The 24,420-nt window shown below is 40.3% G+C and overlaps 3 protein-coding genes across 5 annotated transcripts in view; 1 reads left to right on the forward strand and 2 right to left on the reverse strand.

Annotated features, from left to right (window-relative positions):
- Positions 1 to 5,951, forward strand: part of LOC309709875 (poly [ADP-ribose] polymerase tankyrase-1) — a 109,308-nt gene extending 103,357 nt beyond the window's left edge. For all 3 annotated transcript variants that reach the window (XM_082538779.1, XM_082538780.1, XM_082538781.1), the window contains 3 exons: positions 438 to 624; positions 775 to 931; positions 1,845 to 5,951. In XM_082538779.1, the coding sequence (XP_082394905.1) occupies positions 438 to 624; positions 775 to 931; positions 1,845 to 1,931 (431 nt within the window). In that variant the 3' untranslated portion in view covers positions 1,932 to 5,951. The remainder of the gene's footprint in view (positions 1 to 437; positions 625 to 774; positions 932 to 1,844) is intronic.
- An 8,060-nt stretch (positions 5,952 to 14,011) lies between these two features.
- dusp4 (dual specificity phosphatase 4) lies at positions 14,012 to 24,169 on the reverse strand. The gene is made up of 4 exons (XM_082538794.1): positions 23,367 to 24,169; positions 21,970 to 22,097; positions 20,026 to 20,245; positions 14,012 to 16,616 (listed from the first exon to the last, which is right to left on the reverse strand). The coding sequence occupies exons 1-4, from the start codon at positions 23,734 to 23,736 to the stop codon at positions 16,228 to 16,230; spliced, it is 1,107 nt and encodes a 368-aa protein (XP_082394920.1). The 5' UTR covers positions 23,737 to 24,169; the 3' UTR covers positions 14,012 to 16,227.
- LOC309709880 (putative cytochrome P450 120) overlaps positions 24,110 to 24,420 on the reverse strand; it is a 49,969-nt gene continuing 49,658 nt past the window's right edge. Inside the window, exon 12 of the mRNA XM_082538791.1 lies at positions 24,110 to 24,124. The gene's annotated coding sequence lies outside the window, so the exon portion shown is untranslated. The remainder of the gene's footprint in view (positions 24,125 to 24,420) is intronic.

Here is a 24,420-nt window from a genome sequence, read left to right on the forward strand (position 1 = left end):
ACCTTAAATATCTGTGACAGCTTTGGCTGTCAGCATGCCGTCCTCTAAAGCTCAAAAAGATGAATTAACCGGAGTATGTGAAATGCATAAATTCTGTTTCCTTACATGGAGGGAAAGTAAGGAAGCGTCGCACTCTGCACTTCCTCCGTCCTCTCCTAGTTTCATAGTTCTCTTGAGGACTAAGGTGCTTTGTAATTAACTGTAATATTATCTTTCTTTTTAACTGCCGTAGAGTGGAATCCTCCCAGTTTCTTAGCTCAGTTTCCAGTACGCAGTACACTACCTTTTCTGGCATCTTCAGAGTCTGCTGTGATCTTTTATGTATTACTCTTGTATCTGAAGACATTTCTGATGCAGGCATCACTGTCAGGACAGACATGCTCACAGTGGAAGCAGCTGAATATTTTGTGTCATTTCTCACTTTTCGGGCCTTCCAGGTTCTCCCTTCATCAACGCAATTATCCATAAGGGCTTTGATGAGCGTCATGCATACATCGGAGGCATGTTTGGCGCTGGCATCTATTTTGCCGAGAACTCCTCCAAGAGCAATCAGTACGTGTATGGGATCGGCGGAGGAACAGGTTGTCCAACCCACAAAGACCGCTCCTGCTACATATGTCACAGGTGGGTGCTCACATCGGCCTGAGCAGCTTTAGCGAGATCTTTTTCGTTTCTTAAAATATTCTTGAAATAAAAATTGCCTTACCGAAAGATCAAATAAACTGATTTTATCGATTCCATGGTGTGCGTCTGTGTGTTTGTGTGTGTTTGCAGACAGATGCTGTTCTGTCGGGTGACACTCGGTAAATCATTCCTTCAGTTTAGTGCAATGAAAATGGCCCACGCCCCTCCTGGTCACCACTCCGTAATAGGACGACCCAGTGTCAATGGTCTGGCATATGCAGAGTATGTCATCTACAGAGGGGAGCAGGTTGGTACACACAGAAAAACATTTTTGCCTTCTAAATTTCAAGGTACTTGGAAGTTTGAGTTACTAAGTCCAACTTTTGAAATTTGGACATAATAACTCATGCAAAAAATGTATGTATTTATTCATGTTTTTTCAGCGGCGGAAACAAGCTTTTAGTGAGTAGTGGCAAGTCTTTGCAGACATTTGGCATCTTCCATGCAAACTGTTTGCACAGTTGTGACCAAAGTAATCGTAAGGACCTTGTCGATGCAGCACCACAGCCAATTTCACCCAGTAATGGCAAGCAACCCGAACTACTCACTCACCAGCCTTTCAGGGAATACACATTATTACTGTCATTCCCAATGGGAACACTGACCAGTCTCTAGCACGGATGTCACAATACCAGGAATTTACTAATTGGTACCAGTACCAGTAGAATTACATGATTCTTGATACCAAACCTATAAGGGCAGCAGCACCAGTTGCCATCTTCTTATTCTGCATATAGCCACTTGTAGCCGTATGCTGCCCCCTACAGTTGTACCTCAGTACATACACTGCCTGGTACCCAAGGTACCAAGTAAGAACTGTCATGTTTTCAGAATTGTGGTATGAAATGGTGACCATGTGACTGGGGCTTTAGCAATCAATCATAAGCACTCAGAGAATTATAATTTTTTTCCTAGCGAATGGAGGTTGCCAGGCAGTCGCCAGCTGGTCTCTAGGCCCGTGTGACTGGGTGTTTAAATCCTCAAAAGGACCAACACTGTAAATTCCAAAAATCCTCAGCATACACACATTTGAAATACTTACCCAGCCTTTAAAAGATCATACTTAATTTACTTTGTCTTTCTTGTAGTAACCCACGTTTTTTTCCCTTGCACTGAAATCATAACAGTTTGTTTGACTTTCATGTATTCTTTGTCCTCAGGCTTACCCAGAGTACTTGATCACCTACCAGATTGTGAAGCCAGAGAGTCTGGCCACGCCTGCTGCCACTGCTGAGCAAAAGTCCTAAAGCACAGCTGGGTGCCAAGTTAGCCAGACTGTAGTGGACAAATCTCTAAGAGGACCAGAACTGAACAGTAAGGAGTTTCAAAGCTGGGGGTGGGTGACACAAAGCATCGGCTGGCCAGGAGTCAGATGACCCTCAAACGTGGAAATAAGGAGGAAGAAGAGACGGTGTCTTTCAGTTTTTTGGGGTTGTAATACAGGTTCAGTCCAAAAGGAGCAGACAGTAATAATTAATCATTTGAGGAGAAAATGGAAACTGTTTCATCAGTATTAATGGAAGCTGTTTTTGCAGGCCCTGTGGCTTTGATCTCAAAGTGAAAGCAATTACCACAAAAAAAAAAATATCTAAAACAAACAAAAAGCTGTTTTGTTTTTTGGCACCTTTGCACTGCTCCTGTACTCTAGCCCCAGGCTTTAATGTGTTTTTTATATTATGTCCTCTTTTTGCTTTGCACACACACCCACAACATCAAAACAATGCTCCAACGCCACCTCCAGATGCATCGAGAGAACGGAAATTCAGCGCGTTTCTGTGTCGTCGCATTTTCACCAGAGGCCGATATAAAGGAGAAGCCACAGGAGGAGAATATGAAATGAGATGAAACGCAGAAAAGCAAGAGAATCGTTGATATCAAAAAGCAAATAAAGCTGCTGACGGGACCTGCTGCAGACTTTCCACTACAGTCCACACCGGGACCAACCACCACCTTACACCCGCAAGTCAGTCAGACCAAACCTGCTCGTTTCAGATCCGCAACATATCAAGCTCATACACTGAAAACCACATGCAGGCTCATCAAAATATAAAATTGGGATCTTAGCTCTCCGGGAAGTTAAGTTATAAGTGGCCAGAGGGGCCGATGGCGCGAAATGGCAGCCTTGCTTCTGTCAGTCTGCCCCAGGGCAGCTGTGGCTACAACCGTAGCTTGCCTCCACCAGTGTGTGAATGTGAGAGTGAATGAATAGTGGCATTGTAAAGCGCTTTGGGTACCTTGAAAAGTGCTATATAAATCCATTATTATTATTATTATTATTATTATAAGAAGCATGACAGGCTGAGACACCTGTGACAAGCCAGCTAACCTAAACATACCTCTTATTTTTCTCAAATATGCCACCAAAAATCTCGTTTCAAGAACTGATTGCTGCCTTTGTAGTATCACAGGAAATTTGCAGTCGTTATAGGAACTGCATCCAGAACTGCCATGTTGTTTCAGCCCAGTTCTGATTAAAAACCAGTCTTAGAGCCATGAGGATCACAGACGATTAAGGCTATCATACGCATAAACTACTCTCACCTGCCAGTTTATTAGGCGCATCTAGCCAGTAAAAAGTGCTCAAATGAAATCCTGCTTTCTGTTACACCCACATTGTTTTATACCTTTAAGTGGTACTGTCATTTTTCTAGGAGCACCTGCTAACCTGCAAACTCAGTGTGTTGCAAACAGATTTGTGCATAAGCTTCATTTCCAGTTCATTTGGGTTAAACTTCACTCAGCATTCAATAACAAGACAGATAAAGGATGAATTTGTGTCTGCAGATGGCACGCTTGCTTTCTGCTGCTGTCCAGTTTTGTTATTTCAGTCACTGGAAAAGTTGAATGTATGCAGTAGAAGAGATGTGGCGTTCTTTAAAGTCTCACTTTAAGCAAGCGTGATGGTTTGGGTAATTTTGGTTTTGTTTTTTGTTTTTGTTTTTTTTGGGGGGGGTTCAGCTAATCACACAATACTACTGTCACTGAAGTATCTTAATGTCACTGACACGTTCCCACATGTGGTCATTTCAGTTCCTTTCCATTCCAACTTTTACTGTTGATGCCCTCTAGTGGTGAAACAGACAAATTGCCAGCTTGCAGTACTGTGTTGAAGGCTATCAGAGAGGCATTTATTTTTGATTTTGTTTAAAAGTACCGTTTCCCCCCCAATTTCAGGCAGTTCTTTGTTTGTTTGAAAGACTTCATGCTCCTCTGTTTACACTCCTCAAATGTGAAAGTGTCACTGTACTGTAAACTGTTTTCACACTTCAACCCTGAACTTTTTCTAGTCTACACTAGAGTGTCTGCTGCAGTTGGATTGGATATTAAGCGTGTATTTAACTTGCCGGCATGATGTCAGATTGCATCAATGTGTGACTGGGGGCAGGGTGGAGGAGTTAGAGCCGGTGATCTTCCTGCCTCCTGCATACTCCACCCCAGGCAGCTGGCTGGCCTTAATCACATCACACAGAGCAGTTCCAGTAGTGAGGACACAACCGAACCTGATTGTGCTGATATTTTCTGGCATTCCTGTGTAGAAACAACTTAATGAGGCGTCAGCAGCTGGAGCCTGCAAAAAGAGTCTTTTTATATGATGATGAGGCTGATGGATACGTTTCATGTCAGGATGAAGTATGACGCTCATGACTAAACACCAACATGTTACCATTTCTCTCAGAAAGTACTATAAGCTCAAGGTTTTCCTTTTTTGTTTTTTTTTTTAACTGCAATGACTACGTGTTTTTCTGTTAACGGGTCTTTATTTATAACCTTTAAATTCCCTATAGATCATGGGGAGGGACCACACATGAATGTAGCTGTATGCTTTTATTCACCTCTGGTCATGTCAGGTGAAACGCAGCAGGGCTGATGGTCTTTGAAATCGAATGCTTTTAATGAGACAGTTGGAGTGAAAGCACCGGGACGGTGATTCTGACCATTATGGAGTTCACCTCAATCAGGAGAGATGGTTCATGTCTCCTGACCTCTGTTAGTGGTAAATTTGAGGGTAAAACAAATGAATGTTAAAGTGGTCCTATTGTGCTTAATGCTGTTACAGTGCTGGATGGGCAAAGTTTCGAATAATGGAGGTCAACATATATGCAAGTAGGAGCGCAGAGCTTTGGTTATGAACAGAGAAGCTCCACCCACTGGCTGTATAAACCTTCTGTTAGTGAGGGGCTGCCAATCAGAAGAAAGGTTGCTTGGCTTGTTTTAGATGATGGATGAACTCAAGTGCTACACCTAGGCTCAATATAAGATCAATAAAATTACTTTGAACTGTCAATCACATGAGGTAACACTATTAAAGTCCAAGAATATAATAAAAATAAGCACAATAGGGCCACTTTTATTTCAGATTTTTCTATTTTTTGACTTGCAAGCCTGAATTAACTCAGTTGAACTAAACACTGTAGCTGACCCTCAGAATAACAAATGAAACCTTTTTTGGGTGTCCTCTTTCAAGTTGTGACTTATTGACTAATTGATAGTGTAGGTAGGTTATCACAGTAGAAGAAATTATTTGTGTAACTGTGAATTGGGAAAATGAAAATGAAATGACTAAAAATGGGAAAAATTGAATGAGGAGATTGAAGAAAAGATGACTCAAGCAGAAATGAGGAAAACATTTCAAAAAACCTGAAATTAAACTGAAGTGAAAAGATGTTTTCAGTGGAGAATTGAGGTTGCTTCGCTGGAACAAAATGAAAGGCCCTCGTGTAAAGCCTGTTTTTTGTACTTCCACCAGAAGCTCAATTAAAGTTTGAGTGAGTGTCGGTAGTACAGTTTTTAGATAAAACGGCAGCATCGCTGTCTGCTGTCTTGGTACTGACCTCATTAAGGCCGGCAGATGTTAATTTATGATCAGAGGTCTGTGGGCATTGCTTGAAATTGGAATGTAAATAAACTAAATCCAGATGCACCTTTTAGCAGGTCTTTCATGATTAAATTTTAGTTTATTTTGCCCTCCTTTTTTATGTCATAACCTTTTGAATTTTAATTTTAGCTGGTCTCTGTTCAGTGACCAACCTTGCTGTAAATAGATTGGAGGGGGGAGCATCTCTTCAGTCAGTCAGGTGTTGTCTAGCTGTCTGAGCTGCCTTCTACCAGAAGCCACTGGTTTCATTATCATTTCATTCTGTTACATTTGCCCTCCTGTTGTACAGATGGTTGTACAGATGTGCTGCTGACCAGCTAACATGTGGAACAGAGAAACTCCTTCATGACTATACAGAAGAAAAATCCTTAATAAAAGAATTTAAAGTGTCCTTTTGTTTTTATTTCATTGTGATCTTGAGTTCAGTTAGATACTAAACTGCATGGTAACATAAATATCTAATTAGTCAATCACACGGCACCAACTTAGTGCATTTAGGTATGTAGACATGGTCAAGACGACCTGCTGAAGTTCAAACTTGGCAACAAAACGACTTTGTTGTTGTTGCTAGATTGACTGGTCTAAGTGCTGATTTTTCTCTAAATTTAACATGAACAATGCATGCAAATGAACGTTAGTATGAAAATATATATATTAAACATGCCAGATAATAACAAAACTGCTCATTTACATCTAGTTTCAGCGAAGATCACATAATGGTTTAATATCAGAGACACACAAATATACAGCAAAAAAGAAACGCAAATAACAAATCAGACAAAAAAAACTCAAGTGTGTGTTATTCCAGAATGGAAGGGTGGTTAAATAAGGATGGCAAAAAAAGTTATGTTGACTGGTGATTCTATGGATTTATTGTTTCTCATGTTAATGAACAAGTGTAGAAACATTCTAGCTGCATTGTCCATAAGGAAAGCTGAATTTGCCTAAAATTCTGTAGCTTTTTACTGTGACATTTAAATGTTATGGAGTCCAAAGTGAGCCCAAGATATTGGCGGAACACAGAGTGTCAACTCAGCCTAAGAAGAGAAAACTGAGGCTGTATTCACACAGGTTCATTAAAATGAGCTCATTGTCTCATTTCTTGAAAAAAAGACTTGACCGGACGTAAACTGGGAGTGGAGCTAACAAATCTGCAGCAACTTCATGATCCTATCATATCTTTATGGACCAAAATCTCTGAATGTTTCCAAAACAAAGAATGAAGGTAGGCGTGAAGGAACAAAAAAAACAGGCCTGACCTGCCATTAATAAAGTGTCGAGTGCTGACACACCAGAACTGAGCACGATCTCTAAATCTCAAATGTTTCCAAGTTAAATCAACTTTGTATCATTTCTAAATCACCAAGAAAATAAGAAGAAAACAAGAATACTGATAAAAATACAGGCTTCAAAGTGGTAATTAGCTAAATGACTCATCACATCCACATTCATCATATTTACCCCCCCCCCAAAAAACCAAACCAACAACAACATTACCCAGAAAACTGGGTGGCGCTCAGTCAGTGTGAAGGAGATTGCTCAGCGTCTGCCTCCATGGACAGAGTCCAAACAAAAGACCTTTCTTGCTCTTCAGCACAAAAACTGCAAATTAATACAAAAAGAAGCCTGGTGACTATTTGAAGCACAATCTTTTGGCAAATGGGGTCCAGCATTTTTGACGTGATCCTCCCCAAGACTGCCACAGTTAATGTTTAGGCCCAATGCTGAATCGCAGAGGTGAGAGTCACAGGATGTGAGCAGCTATTGTGCAAAATGAGAGGAAGAGAGGACTTTGAATGCCAGAGGACAAAAGAGATATTCCAAAAGGATAATGATCCAAAACATGCTGCCAAAATCACTATGACATCACCAAATATTCGCGTAACATCTATCATCATAAATAAAGGTCAATGTCAAAAGTATCGAAAAAGTCAATGATTTTTATCATACATAAGATCAGCTCAAAGGTGATAACATCTAGAAAGTGCAATAAAACTCAGCCACATAAACTATCACGCCTTTAAATGACAACAAAGTTGCATCAACATTATTGATCACCTGACATTTTATTGCAGGGCTGTTTCATTGGTAATAATTCAGAATCAGAATACTTTACAAATCCCAGAGGAATTTATGCACATTTCAATTTCAAAGTGCATACTGTATACCTCCCTAAAGCCCCAGCTGGATTATTTGTTTCACACTTATGTGCCACTGCACCATTTTACAGCCCGCTTTAATGAACGTAACACTAAATCAGAGTCCCAAACACAGACTGTATATAAAAGGTGGATGTGGGCACTGCGGTTTCTCGTGTAAAGTCATGCACACATTGCTTTGGAGTTGTCCACCATACTAGATGTGATACAACCATTGGTTGCCAGGGGAAAACTACATATTCCCTGATTGGTTGGCAGTGGTTCCTGGAGGTTGTAAAGTCAAGTTCAAGGTAAACGTTATTATCCCCAAGAGGCAATTTGTAGTACAGCCAGCTGCAAACATGCACACACTACCTAAAGTCAAACAGACACAAACATGCAAAAGCAACAACACAGCATTCTCATTCAAAACACCAATAGCAGCAGTGACAAAAGAATAAGTACTAGATCAGTGGCAATACATTTTTTAAAAAGTGTAAATGGAGAAGGTTCACCCTCCAAGTTAATGGTATGTTGTTAGTGACCACATGTGTGGAAAACCTCAATAAGAAGGTAAAGCCAATACAGAAGTGCTTTACACATGCATTTTTTTCTAATGGCCAGCAGGGGGCAAAAACAGTCTGGTTGTACAGAAGCCTGTTTAAATTGACCCCTACTTCTCACTTGACCTTTGACCTCAGTAAACAATTTTCTGGTGAGTGTTTGGGCTCAGTTGCTAGCTTCATGTCTGATGATCACAATCCGGTCTTTAAGTCTGACGTCACTAGCCATGTCTGGGCCTAAACTCCGCTGCAGGTCCATAAATCAAACGATCACTCTGGCATCACTGAGAGTTGAAAAACTGTCTAAAGTCTTTCGTCTTTAATAAAATGATCAGCGTTCTGCTCTACCAGGTGTAACAATTGAGTTTAACATCCAGGCATCCATGAAAACGGAATTTATGACATTTAACGGAGTTAGAAATTAGCAGGAAGTTAGCTCGCTAGCTTCTATCTAAATACAATATAGCATTCAAACTTAAAGCTCTTCTATCACTTCCAACATAAATGAAGACAGAAAACAAAACAGCAGTGACGTTTGTAGGGTTACTGAAGTTTGGCTAGCTGGTATATAACAATGTTCTACGTGGCCGCTAGTGACACAGCTATGTTAGCATAATATAAACAAGCTAACTTTTTTCCACTCTATAAAAGTTAACGTGAGGATTCCCAGGAACAAATTAACACCACAAAAACCATATTAAACGCAGACTACTTTAGGCCCAGAAGCAGGATTCGTCACGTCATCACTTAAAGACCAGATGAGATGATAAGCTCATCTGGTCAAGTCACTGTCACTGAGAGTGCAGTGTCCCTTTTTCTTGCAGTCAGATGTTTTCTCATCATATCTGGTTTCAAAATAACACAGCAACAGCCAAGATGTTGAGCTCAAGGCCTCATGCGGTCTTCAGAAACCAGTGGCTGACCATCATCTTTTATTTACAGTCTGTATACAATTGTATGTTCTTCCCTGAGATTAGGAAAGCTCCAATTCGCTTACTGTACTGATTTTACTTGTTTTCTGTATTAGGAGATAAACGACCATGGGGGGTTTAATCATTTGGCAGCATCAGTGTAAGTAGATAAGTAAGCACAGCAATTTATCAAGAAAATGTTCCTCGGGAAGGATAGCGAGAAAAAAAAGAATAATCACCAGTAACCCACACAGATAACAGTGAGAATCACCATTTATGTAATACTCCATCATCATTTGTGGTTAAGGTAAAACGCCAACACAGGGTTCAGACTGGAACCAGCTTAAGAGCACTCAGACTGTTGTGTAATATTAAAAATAAACCATTTCCACCTGTGCTCACACAGTGTAGTTAATAAGAGTACTTTTAAATGTTTTAAAATCAATAATTACTCTTGAAATGTAAATTAAAAAAAAAAAAAAAAAAAGAGTACCTGAACACAAAACAAAGGGGTGAGCTGTTACTGTGATAGCAAACCATGCATTTTGGTAAACACACAAATGGTTTGTGCTGGATTTTATACTTGTAGCACAGCTTCTTAGCTTATCTAAATACACAAGGGCTACTGACATCAAGCTACTAGCTAATCACATGGCAGCCACTCAGCTCATTTAGACAATTAGACACGGTCAAGTGGACCCGCTGAAGTTCAAACTGAGCGTCAAAAAGGTAATTTAAGCAACTCTGAACGTGGCATGGTTGCTGGTGCCACACAGGCTGGTCTGAGTATTTTAAAAACTGCTAAACTACTACTGGGATTTTTCCTGCACAACCATCACTGGGGTTTTACAGGGAGTGATCCAAAAAAGAGAAAATAAGTACATTTGTTCATTATAGGACTTTTTAAGACAAGGAACAGTCACAAAGCACTTTACCGAGGTAGGCCTATCAATAAAAGCCAGAGCACAGCAAAGGCAAAATGGACACGCATGGACCGAGCAAAACACCACAAAGATTACCCAAATGCATCCATGGGTATGAAGAGAGAGAAGGGGTTAAATGGTTTGCAAAGGACAGTCTCCCGCAGTCTTCTGTTCCATGGAATAATAAGAAGGGCCCTATCTGAGTATCTGAGAACCCAGCTTAGTAAATAAGGTAGAGCATTAGGTGGGAGCTTCACCCCATAAGGCCATAAGAGTAAAAACCAAGATTTTAAATTGAACTCTAAATGTGACAGCCAGCCAGTGCAAAAGCTTTGAATGTGGGGTGATATGTGAAGATTTATGAGAAGTTAAAAGATTGGAGATCAGAGATAATTAATTAGATCAGACCTTCCCAAAGTGGAGGAACAGTAACTGCGTGTGTATGTGTAAGCGTGTAAAACCTGAAGATAGAGACAAAATACTGCTAATCTGAATATCTGCCATTCTGCAATTCATCTAATGTAAACAACAACTTGGCGCACGGCGTGAAAAAAGACACATACCTTTGACGTTGCGTGATGAACTCTGTATTCCTCGTCCACACATAAAGGCAAAAAATGAGTTTTAAAAAATCTCGTTTTCAGTGATTCCAAACGCTGTTCACGTGTGGACGAAACAGCTGCGTTGTCAAAAATAGCCGTGTAGGTGTGGACGTAGCGTAAAAGAGTTAGTAGTTTATTTTCTTACTACCTGTAATTTATTGCAGATTACTTGTATTTGCTTAATTGTTTACTAAATGTTTTGAGGTGTGAAATAAACCGCAATGGAGAAAAATAAGGGTGTGTGTGGTTGGAGGATGTGTTTGTGCGTGCATGCGCGTGTGTGTGTGTGCGCGCGCGGGGGTGGGGGTGGCGCGAACATTTTTCTTGTAAAATAAAGGGGGGGCCAGCAAACAAAGTTTGGGAACCACTGAATTAGATGCTTTAGATAGATGGGAAAACAGTCCACTACGATAATCCAAGCGTGTTCGCTTTTTGAGACAACGGTCCTGAGTTTAGTTATATTTCTTACATGAAAAAAGCAAAAACAAAACAAGAGCAGGTCAGAAGGTTGATGTGAGGATCAAATCTTAAAGACTGATTGAAAATAATCCCAGGGTTCTGCACATTAGCTTTTATGTTCGGTGAACAGGAAAAAAGCCCAAACGTTGTCTGATTTGGGCAGTAATGCTCTCAGGGACAATAATTAGATAGTACTGTCTTTTCTGAGTTAAGCTGAAAAAAGTTATAGGCCGAGCTTATAGACCAACAGGTATCAGGCCTAACATTGGTCCAAAGGAAATTGCATTATTTGACAGGGTTTTCGTGGAGTGATTGGAACCATTAAATGTCTAACCTTTGAGGTCTGATTGTATATATTTTGTATAGATGGGTATAGTCCCAGCAGTTTTACCTCCATAACCTGTTTGTGTCCCGTCACTGGTTCATAATCTTTCACAGTGTACTGCATCCCGTCAGTGTGAATCAGTGTTTTTAGCAGTAGGTGGCACTGCAAGATCATTTTCACACCAGTTGAACAAGTGAAGGGGTAAACAATGAAGAATACAGGCAGCTCTCATTTATTGCTCTCATTTTTTATACATTTAGACAAGTTTACTGACTAAACTTGATCTGAGTTTAACTGATCCTCATCATGTCTCATTAACAGAAGAATTTAAACACCATGGCAGTAACAATGGACTGTATCACATTAGATTTACAAGAACCTACTAATGTTCTGGTTCCCTTTCACTTTCTCACTCTAATAGTTTAAAGCAAGTTTAGAGGTTCAACAGTGTCATCAATATGTGTTTATGACAATTAGTTACTGATATCACCCCTTTGCTAAGTCATTGCTGCCCTTACACCTGTGTATATGCATTCATTCCTGTTCTTACATACTCTAGAGTGCTTCCCAACTTTTTTCATCTGACCAACATCTAAAGCCCTCTGGAATCAAAAATCCCTTCATCAACACCCTCTTTCATGTTCAGATGTGTTCATTTGAGCCCATTTTAAAGCGTTTTGCTTTTGCTCTTAATGGTTTTCATTTAGCTTAATCAGTCAGTGTCACTGAACCTTCTCGGTCATTTAGCCGTAACCACTGGCAACCATTTGTCCACTAATGACTTACTACTAGATTTAACAGCTATGCATTCAGTTAAATGTATATAGCACCACATAACAACAACAAGTCGAGGTGCTTTATGCAATAATAGAGAGAAAACCCCAATAATCAGACGACCCCCTGTGAGCAAGCGCTTGCCAGCTGTGGGAAAGTACTGATATGGCACCATGAGGTCTTTAATGATACGATGGAGCCTGGTTATTCAAGACCTTGTATGTAGGGAGAAGGATTTTCAATTTCATTTTGAATTTAACAGTGAAGAAAAGACAGCATGTGAGAAATATGCTCTCGCTTTCTAGTGCCTGTCAGTAATCTCGCTGCAGCATTTCGGATTAACTGAAAGGTAAGCCTGATAAAAGTCCAGTCCAATCTAGAAGTAATAAATGCTTGAACTAGATTTTTTAGCATCACTCTGAGAAAGGATGTTTTCTAATTTTAGAGATATTCCACAAATGCAGGAAAGTAGTCCTACATATTCGTTTGATATGTGTACTAAAGGAATTATGCTTGTCAAAAATGACTCCAACGTTCCTCATGTTCAAAGTAATCTCCCTGTGCACCTTTCAACCTCTTAGTGGAAATCTCAATATGCCCCCTGGCACCAACATGAGCTGTCTTGCCCATCCAGGCAGTGGAAAAAGATCATCTCTAACGTCGGATTTGGTGGGCAGCCCACCTCCAAAGTCTTCCACTGCCCACCGTCTCAATACGCCGAGGCTGAAGAAACTGACTGCTCTGTCTCCATGAACACACCAATGAGTCAATATGTTGTTCAGGGCATTTTCTGTGTGTAAGTCTCTCTCCCTCCCTGTTTGGCTAACAAGTCTCTTAAAAATAAGCCATTAAAAAACTCCTGTGTTTTTAGTATGAGAGTTCAGATCATTCTCTTTGACTGTTCACAGCCGGACTTTACAATCTCATCTGAAAACTGCTCGTTTTGATCGCAAAACTGTTCTCGTCACCAGAAATGATCCTTCACACAAAATTTGCTGATGTTTCCTCTCTGAACAAGCGTGAAGGGCCGTGGTGAAATCGCAGAGCTAAACACTGTCGGGACAGGACGCAGAAGTTGACTTCAAATGTGAGATCAGTCAAACACATGAAAATATTTTGACGGCTCCTTTTTTTCTATTTTTTAAAATCATCTGTAAATTTGCTTTTACATGCCTGTTTCTACTTTTTATCCATTATTTTTAATCAAGTTTTAACTTTTCTGCTCAAGCCTGTTCCGGTCCACTTAATTCCTAGATTACATTATAATTTCTGCCTTTTCTGAACACTAATTAACTAAGATAATCTCTCAACCTGCATCCTCTGGAGTATAACCTTTGGGTGGGAATTAACACACTAAAATGCCAAGTACAGTAAGGTTGTTATAATTAACCTAAACTAAAAACTAAAACTAGATGTGAAAAAGCATTTTACCCATGTAAAATATTTATAAAACTACAGTTTGGGGAAAACTAATTATATATTTCCTCTATTTTAAATTTTTTTTAAATTAGTTTTCAGTTTTAGTATTGCTAATTTGGTCGAATTTATAATCCCAATTTGCCTTATGAAGCTCTGATGGACATGTTTTCAAGTCAAAGTCAAAATGAAATAAAAATGAAAACCAACTACAAAATATAAAACACAAACCAATAATAAATTTCACCATAAGCTGCTACAAATGCTAAGTGGCAAATTGTATGCTTTAATAGATTGGAGATTATAGTAGTCAATCCCATCATTAAAAAACCCACAAAACTTTAATTAAGAACATTATTTATTCAACAGTGAAGCTTCAGTAATAAATAAATGCACAGATCATTTATTCCACAATAAAACCAAAGGAAATTTGTTTTGCTTTATATATGAGGATTGATATTGCCATTATGAGTGAACAGCACTGACCAGAGACAATCAAGACGAGACACTTAACACAGAGAGGCGTACAGACAGACAGATGTGTATGGATTACACAGATGTGTACAAAGTATTGCATTTTTCACTGATTGGCTGTTTTCTTTCTCTCTCTCTTTCTCTCTCTTCACAGTCTAGTCAGTTGAGCATCGCCATGACGTGCAAATCAGTCAAAGATTACAAATACAGTATTGCATCATTTCAAAGTGCTACAGAGATAAGTGTCGACAATCTTTTGAAACAGTCCAAATTTTCTTTCTTTTTTTTGGTTTCTTCTGGTGAATGTAGTTGGATTTGGATTTTTTTTTTGCCTTTGCTTGTCTGGCACAGTGTAGAGCTCAGCCTGGTCAGAAGCAAACATAATATAAAATATTATCTCAAATTGTGATATAATAAAGCTCAAATTTTTTTAAAAAAAGAGGTAAATTTTATGTTTATTATAAAATATATAAATAAATCAAACGAATAAGTAATTTTTTAAAAACCTGGATTCTACTTTTTATGATCTTCAATGGTGAGTGGAAAAAGCACCCATGGTTTAATGTCCTACCTTTAACATTTCTCCCATTGTCATCATTGTGTTGTCCATTCAAGCATGTTTGCGTGTTTTCGTGGATTGGGAAATCTTTTGCACATATAAATCTACTTGTGTGTTTTTGTGTGTGTGCTTGTGTGAGTCTGGCAAATGATGAACGGAGACAGTTTTGCTCTTTCGATGCTGCGGCGTAAGAGTGAACAGAAAACAATGCTCCACTGGCAAATCCATAGGATACCCTTGTGAACAAGGCACAAACATCTCAAAGGACCATTTGGTGATGATGCACATTTTAGCCTGTTATATAAACAAACGACAGCTTCCCAAAATACCTCATATGAGGCGGTGTTCGCTTTATTTCAGTACTCTATAAAAAAAAATACTGAGAAGATTCGAAGCCAGTGTCTTGTGTATGTTTTGGAACATTATCAGTAGTAAAAAATTCATGACAAATGATGGTTTAAAAAAGTACAAAACCACCACGATGGCCCTTTAAATGTCTGTCGTCCAAAACTACTATGCTCTAAAATCTGCACTCTGATCTAAAAGGAGACTCCAGGAAATTTGGAAGATGTTGCCACAAAATGTCCCAAAAAGCGTGTATGTATGACACCAGTAGAGGGGTTTCCCCAGTCTATTGACACAGACCCTGGCCTATTCATTTATTTGGCATCTTATTACATTTATTTAGCCTCTCCAGTGTTAAGATAAAGGGCGGATGAGGGGGGTGGGGGCAGACGGGAGAGGGCGAGATGAGAGAGGAGAAGGATGGAAGGAGTGGGCAATATAAAAGGATGAAAAGGAAAGGAGAGGAAGGTGTGGGGAGGGGGAGAGACAGGGAGAGGAAGAGGACGTATGAAAGACAGGAAGCTCCGGTCGGAACGCCGGCAGAGCACCTGTCACTGAAGAGGCTCCTGCTTTCTATCACCGTCTCCTCCCCTCGTTTTTTTCATCTATCTCTTTTGTCTGGCAGAAGGAGGGACACCCAAAGGGGGAAAGAGCGGGTGCTTAAAATTCTTCCTTCCTTCCTGTGTCCATCTCCTCTCCTAAAGACCTGTCGTCTCCATAGCAACAGACCCTGTCTTCATACTGAGCTTATTCAGTTGGCAGTCATGAATGTGTGTGTGTGTGGGAGAGACGTAGAGAGAGGGGCAGAAAAAGAGAGAGAAAGACAGTTTTGCTGCTGTTCATGCCTCTCTGTGTCAGGGTTGTGTGTCAGTGTGCCTCTGTCGGCGTGATTGTTTTGTTTTTTTTTCTTTTCCAAGGAAGAGTTTGTATCTTTAGTAAACATCAGTCCAACACTCCATCTGAACTCAAAAGCCAGTTCATTTTTGGTTGATTTAAATAAATGTCAATGACATGAAAGGAGCATTGGCTGGTTTTTAAACTGTAAAAAGTGTTTCAGTCTTTGAGTTCTGAATCAGGCACCATGACGCTTCTCACCTCCGTGCTCTAAAGCATACTACCAGCGGCAGCCCCAGTCTGTGCTCGCTTTGTATTGAGGGAAGGCTTGGATTGTCTGTCTATCAGCAGCCGGGGGAGGTCGTGATGGGGCTGTGGTGCAGGTAAGCAGGGTTCACAACAGAAACTGGGAAGTTGAAAATGAACGGCGAGGTGGGCGTGGCTGCCGTTGAGGTGGTGGTTGTCGTGGTCTTGGGTCCGAGCAGCGGGCTTGCCGTGGCGGCGGCTTCGGCGGCGCACGAGGTGGCGAGGAGCTGCGACTCGAACTGCAGCAGTTGGCCCATGAAGCTGAAGTTGGGGGAGATGATGCTGCGGCGCCGCCGTACAAACTCGAACGCTTCGTCCAAACGTACCCGCTTTCGCTTCATCAGGTAGGCCAGGCAGATGGTGGCAGAGCGGGAGATGCCTGCTTGACAGTGCACCAGCACTCGCCCACTGGAGTCCCGTACTGAATCTGAGAAGACAGAGGAGAGCGGGTCGGCAAGGTCAGTAAAAAATAAAAGATTATTTTTTAAGTGAATACATAAAAGACTGAAATCTCTTGACAACTGTGAGAGGGATTGCCATGGAATCTGTGAAGATGTCCATAGTTTTCATAGAATGACTGTTATGGACCCAGTTAAATGTCTCAACAAGTACTGAATGAATTGGAAACATCCAGCAAACAGTTCAATGTTGACTAATCACTGGCCAGTGGACTTTTATCAACATCTATTCATGGTTGAAAAATAGTTGCAAATGGCAAGGACAATTCCCTGGATATTCTTGTAAGCTTTCTACTAAGATAAAGTATGTGTTCAACAATTATTTTTTTTACTGTCTTGAGGCTTTCTGGTCCAACTTTATTTTCTAGTGAGCTAGCCATGGCCCTGGGTTTGTGATGCTGACAAAGAGGCAGCGTTTATATTAGTCTGACACTTTAACTATGCTCAAATAAGACAGAAATTAGACAGAAACATAAGTGGCTTAAAAATTGTATTTTTTGTACAAAAAAAAAAAAATGCGGCTGTCTATTCAATATCATGTTCTAACCAGATTAGTCATTGTTTAAAAAAAATTTAATTTCTTCATTGTCACAATATGATTAATATGTCTCACTTTGTAAAGAAATATTGCTTAGACCTCTATTCTACATGGAGATAATGTCAACATCTGTTCCTCTACAAATTAGTTTTCACAGTCTTACCATTGTCAGTTTTGACCGGGGATATGATGCCAGAGTTTCAGGCATGTTTGCTGGGTACGTTTATACAGGCCTAAATAATTAACAAGCATGTACCCTAAGATGAAGCATCAGTCTCTGAACCCTTTTTTAGTGTAAGCATGAGGTCATGTTTGATTTGTTTTTATTGAATTGGTATTTAGGAAAACTAACTAAATGTTAACAATGTTTTCAATATTTTGTAATCTGCACATGCTAGCATGCTATCACCAAGCTAGCTTAGTAGCACACTTTTTATTTTGTTTTGTTTTATTTTGTTTTGGGGGATTGCTATAAATTCGAATACCTAGATTGTTCTGTTTTTATTTTTCTCTGAGCACTAAGCTTGTGTAATTTGTTGTAGTTAATTTAAGTTTGAGCTTTCCATCTTTATATTTAGTTTACTGGCCCCAATTAGCATTCAAGAGTCAAATAACGTAGTTTTAAATAAGCTACATTTACATTTTATAACATATTAACATTATGCCATGTTTGATGTAACATAATACTTACATTGTCACTAATGTAACCATGATTTTCTATAGTAATTTTGTATTTATCTGGAAAAGTTAGTTACCAAGTTATGACCAAATACAGCACTGTCTTTATCTATAGCTAAACTTGCTTGTTTCTGTTGTAATGACACTTTTATAATTTTAAGTTGTAAGTGTTTGTGGAATCTGTAGCACTTTATTTAAGAGTGAGCTTTCCATCCTATTATTTAGGTGACTGGTTAGCAATGAGCTAATGTAAATCTAATTTTACATTAAAAATAAATGAAATGTCACTAGTTCCTTCTGAATAGAATTAGCACTTTCAACATAAAGTTTATCAGCAACAATTTGATATTTTAATAATTTTTTAAAGAAAAATTGCAAAAATCAAAAGGTCTCCAATTCTCAAATACACATTTTTTTCTCTCTCTCATTACTGTAAAAACAATATATTTTGGTTTTAAACAAGACAGAAGAGGAAATTATGACATGTTGTGCTTTTTTTGTAAGCTGAATTATTATCAACTGATTAGAAAAAAATATTTTATTCATGATTTATAATGAAGAAAATGAAATAACTATCAGTCACCAATCATCACTTAGTACATACACTGTGAACAAAGTGTCACATGAATCTACAGTTTGTTTACAGCCACCAAGTATTTTTAAACACAGCAGATGTACAGTGAGGCTTTGCCTGTTTTCATTTCCTGTCCTCCACACTTTAACGCCTTCTCCTCGCTGCACAGTCAAACCGTTAACTAACCTCAAAGTGAGAAAGCAGCGAATCACATTTTACTGACACGCACAAGTGCAAAATTTGAGTCATCAGCCTTTCTTTCACACTTCCTCCCCCAACCTATTTCTGCTTCTACTTCTTGAAGTATGTTTAGATGCATGCCATTACTCCATTAAGGAGAATAACCAGATTTAGGTAACAATTTAAGCCAAGCATTTACAGTTTCTCCTCTCCCCTAAAGCCTCAGTTAGTGTGAATAGTGGGACATCGTGTTAATTCTTGTATAATGTGTATGGCTACCTCCAGGAAGTCAGATGCACAGTATGAGAAGAAAACAGAGTGAATTTATGTAATGTGTTGTCCTGAGTTCTCACTCCACAACCTCTTGGGCACATGAGCAGAATTACACAACATCAGATGTTTACTGGCCTTTCTTTAAATGCATAGATTGCCTGATTGCTAACAACCAGCTTCCTGATCTCTCACATCAAATATCTGTAATTTTTCTCCCTCAGTTATTCACACACAGACAGACTTCAGGTAACTCCACCACAGTGCCTGTTCACTCAGTAACACTGGATGAGTCAGACTCGACTCTGGTCCCACAGCATCTAACTATGACGCATACCAGCACCTACACAAACACACGCTCACAACACAGAAATCACACACACCGTGCCTTATGCACAGCATGGATATTCCAAGGAAAAGCAAAGCTTAGACTCGCCTAGAACACACACACACACACACACACACACACACACACAAAATAAGATTATGGCGCAGAGAAATTACTGATGGTAATATTTCATCATTCCAAATAATCTGTCTTATCTCTCAGTGCTTCTGCAGTGTCTGCTGAGATGTATACGATTAACCTGGAAATAACAATTGGTGACAGAGTCCCATGAATAAATGTCTGAATTGTCATCATCATCATCATCATCATCATCGCTGGAGCTTAAAAGCTTTTCCATGACAGGTCTCTGAACAAATAAAAGCTCCTTTATGGGAAAAAATTCTCAAACTCTAGACAAGAAGTGATGTTTTAGATAAAGAGGAAAGGAGAACTGCATCAGCATGAACAGTGAAAAGCCACCATTTTCCGGATACTCGAAACTACTGAATCCACAAAGAAAGAAGGAACATCGCAGTCCAACCCACGCTGCTCGATGGAGGAGGCATACTGGTTAAAAATGCCAGCTCAGTCTACTTAAAGTAGACATGTAATATGTTGACCTGCAACTATTCTGATGTTCTATTAGTCTTTTCCTATAGCTTTAGACACATTATCAGAAAAATAATAAGTGCATTAATCAATAATGAGAACAAATCTTTAACGTGTATCAGCAAACACTGCAAAAACTCAAAATATTCACCCAAAATAAACAAAACTCTTCTCATGCATACGACACACTTACACACTGACCTATGAACTCGATAGCCTCCAGGAACCAGGAGCTGATTTCTTCCTTGTGGTTGTCCTCCACAGGGATACATTTGTACTGGTAAGCCCCCTCGAAGTGGTTGGGACAGTCAGCTGACACGTTCAGCAAGGCAGAGATCCCTATACTATCCAAAACCTCCTTCTTCGAGGCGTGAAGGGCGCTGCCAAGGTAAAGGAAGGGGAGGATCTCAACCGGGCCACCCTGGGAAAAAAGGACAACGGCAAGTTGATCATTTATTATCCATCCATCCATGCGTTTTCTTCCGCTTATTCAATTCAGGGTCGCAGGAGGGTGCTGGAGCCTATCCCAGCTGTTCTAGGGCGAGAAGCGGGGTACACCCTGGATAGGGCCATCATTTATTATTATATTTTAATAATCAGCAGTAAAGGCAAAGATTTACTGTTATGAGGCAGCTTGTAGGAACATTTCCTGACCCGAGCAGCATGTGGAGCTACACTGAAGAATTGTCCTTAGGTGAAAGCCAGTGTGCATGGCAAGACAAAGAATTCATTGTCTCGGTAAGTCGCAGAGGCCAGATACCAGATGACTTCAGTATAAGCGTGACCGCCCTTAAATATTTTGTTAATCACATTAGCCATGCTTCTCAGCTTAATATCTGTGTGAATAATGCGAAACTCATTTGATATGGGCCATTTAGTTTGTCACTTTCTCTCTTCAGCTGATTTATATTTTCACATCTGGAGACAGAGTTTACTGTTGGAGCTGAGCGTCTCATCGACTGGCTTATAATTATGAGCACAAAACCACCGTATTCAGCGTGAATATCTGTGCGTCTTTATTGTATCAGCATATGGAAAACCTTCTTTCAGAAGCTCTACTGGGGAAAAACATCCTCCATGACAGCATTTTCACAGAATGTGATTCTGTAAGCACACGAAAAAATCGTTCAAGGAAAACAGGCAATTTCGCTGTGATTGACATTGCACTGGTGCAAGTTACATGCACGCATATCGCACATTTAATAACACGTATATTCCCAGTTTAGAGCCAGATTATGTCACTGCTCAGCCACATCTCAGAGGACATGTTAAAGTAAGAGCTGACGTGCCGTTTCCCCTTTTACTGGATCTGAAAGGTCAGCTGATCAGCAGTCTATACCGGCGCTTATTGACAAGAGCTGCGGCTGTTTGTGTCAGTGCTGCTGACGAACTCGGTAGTGACACAGCGTCAGGAAATGATCGATACTGCTAAGAGGTGTAATGTGAGGAGGGGGATGTTTGTGGTGGTGGCGAGCAGCCCGCTAAATCTATACTGCCGCTGCTGCTCGTGCAGGAAGTGGAAGCATTTCTTGAATTAAAAATGCATCTGATGGTTGAGCAGAGACAATCAGACGTTTTTCTTATAAAACACACAGAGGCTGGCTTGTCTGTGCCGCTCCCCTCGTGGGTTCCAGGGGAATTAAACCCTGACCACATGTGACTGTGAGCATTGCGTAAACTCTGCAGACTCGAACAACAGCTTACTAACCAGCAAAACAAGGCCAACCAGGTCACAGGAAGTGCTACAGAGGTGAATCAATGCCCATCTATGACATCCAGGCCAGCGTGTTATTATGCACCAAAAGACTTATAAATTGAATATCTTCTTGTTATTTAAATGTGTTCATAATTATTATTTTCTCTTGTGTTGTTTTCTGGCAGTCAGAATGGCAGCTGACTTGCCCCTGAGCAAAGCAAATAACTGTCAGGGTGCTCTGTGTCAGTGTGATACATAAAAAAGGACGTTTTCTTTTGCATGTTTTTATAAACTGAATGCTGAAACACATTAACATGCACACTACTTGCAGCACAGAGAGGACTTCCATCAGTCTGACACTGGCGGATGTTAATCATGTTATTACAGGCAGATGTTATTTTAAAGGTGAGGTGCGTTTAACACTTTTTCTGTGTCGCGTTGCATTTTACCTGGTCATTGTGCGGCGTTCCACACGACGAGCAGGCAGAGTCGATGCTCGACTGGCTGGTGAGGGACGGTAAGGACTTGGCCTTTAAACAAAACTCTGGATACTCTGTGAAAAATTTGTCATATCCCCCTATAACACACAAAAACAACAAAATACATGTCACAATCACATATGCAGTGCTTTGCTGTAGGACATTAATAAGTGGTGCAAAATAGCACGCAAAACATGCAAGAATGAGTACCACGGGAAAATATTACAGAAATACCAGCTTCCTTTTTTAGGGGTGGGGGTGGGGGGTTGTTTACTTCTCAAAACACACCACAGATGCACATATGAGGACAAAAGAAGCCTGCATTCACATCGCAGCACAATCTACAACAGGATTTCTAGTCTGCATTCAGGTAGCTTGACGCAAAGTCTATTAAACCCCTGACGGGCTGTCCTGTGTCTGCTTGCTGTGGATTTGAAAACAGTTTCATAAGTTTTGTTTTTTTCATATATCTGTAGGCAGTATGTTGCTCTCTGCACCTCAAGGATCAAATCAGATCAACTGAAATGTGTCAGATTTACAATCTGCAAGCATACATTTATGTTATTCGAGGCATCAGCATCAAGAGGATGCACAAAAAAGAAAGAGTGAAAAAAGGAATACGCCACAGCTTGCAACAGCCTCGAGATTTTTCAGCAGTCTATATATAGGGTGTGTAAATCAACTGCTGATTTTAATATTTCGCTGCTTCCTGTGGGTGATTTACCCGAAGCGGACTCTGTGTAAAAAGATTATGTGTGTGTCCTGTAAGTCCCTCCGGTTTGATGTGGCTTCTACGCATCAGCATTACCTCATTCACTCAGCTCACAGCCATTGGTCTGTGTGTGAATGTGTGTAGATGTGAATGAGTGAGTGAGAGTGTGTGTTGTTTAAAAAAAAAAACACCAGTGCATTTGAAGGGAGAACACACTGAGCAGGATATTTCTAGTTTATTGAATAACAAATAGTTACACACATAAAATTTTTAAATATCCAATATCTCTAAGAACTGGTGAAAAATAAAATATCTGGTGACCTAGAGAGGATTGTAGGTTAGCCACTGGAAAATAGCAATTCATTAAAATGTGGTCATTATTATTATTAATGGATGTCAGTACATATATTCCAATTCTTATCTTATTTTACTGTTTTTTAAAAATTAATTGTTAAAAAAAATATAATTTATTGCTAAGCACAATGCCTACTGCTTACACATGTATCAGTTATTATAATTATACCCAGCCATTCATCAGTTACATTACATTTACTGCTCTAATTGAAATAATTAATGTCAGTCATTAAACTTTTTGATGTAACTGGCGCTGCTACACATCACAGGCTAGGATTAAAGAGTAAACGACATAATTTACCTTTGAGCAGATATATGCGCGTGTCGGAGGCGTCCCTGCACAGCGCGTGGAGCACCAGCGTCAAGGTGCTGTCCTCCTTCACCGTTTCCGAGTCCGGCGTCCTCTCGTCGTACAGCACTGCGGCGGAGTACATCCCGGAACGCAGGCGGACTCGGACCTCCTCGTCCCCGGCCAGGATCTGGTCCAGGCTCAGCACGGAGCCCCTCGCCCTGCGGCGGACGATGGTGTTGCAGCGGGCGTTGACGGCGCCCCGTATGTGCCCCGCGCTGAACGCGAGGAAAGAGCGGCAGTCCAGCAGCAGGCACTTGGCACTGTCCTCCTTCAGGAGCCGCTTCAGCACCGTGCAGTCCATCTCGTATAGCTCCTCCATTGGCACGTCGTTTCGGGCTGTTAGGCTGTGCTTCACGGTCGTTAAATCTCCTCTCTCGCTCTTTCTAAGCCCCCTCACGATCACCGGACCCCTCGGAACCCGGAGAAGGCGCACGGATCCTGCGGTGGATTCCCCTTGCGCTTCTCCTCTATCTGCGCATCAACACCGTCATGATCATCATCATCATCGTTGTAACCGCACTACTTCTTAAGCTCAGTCCGGTCACTTCTGTCTCTTTCTCCTCTCTGCCTCTCCGAGTATTTTCTCCACAGGACTCTTTCTCTTTTTTCCTGTTTTTATGAATGGGTGCATCGCGTCACGGCGGAGGTGACGTCAACCAACCAGCAGCCTATCGCAACGCGTCCACTTTCCCGTGCCCTTTCCTCCTCTACCGTTCATTCATAAAAAAAACACACACACACACACATCAATGAAACGAGAGGCCATGGGACCGAAGATTAAGCGCAGGAGAGCTTGGCTTCATACCATAACAAGCTCTTCTTCATAACTTAAGGATCATTTTTTAGATAAAAAATAAATAAATAGGAAATTAAAGATATTTTAAAAGTCGTGTCAAAGTAAGCAAAGCAGTGCAAATAAATGTAAGTGTTATAGAAGTAAATTTGAACTATAAATTTTTTTATATCTTACTGATATTTTACAGTTTAAACTTACAAATGATTT

This window comes from Aulonocara stuartgranti (genome assembly GCF_965226115.1).
Source record: "Aulonocara stuartgranti genome assembly, chromosome: 7".
NCBI lineage: Eukaryota > Metazoa > Chordata > Actinopteri > Cichliformes > Cichlidae > Aulonocara > Aulonocara stuartgranti.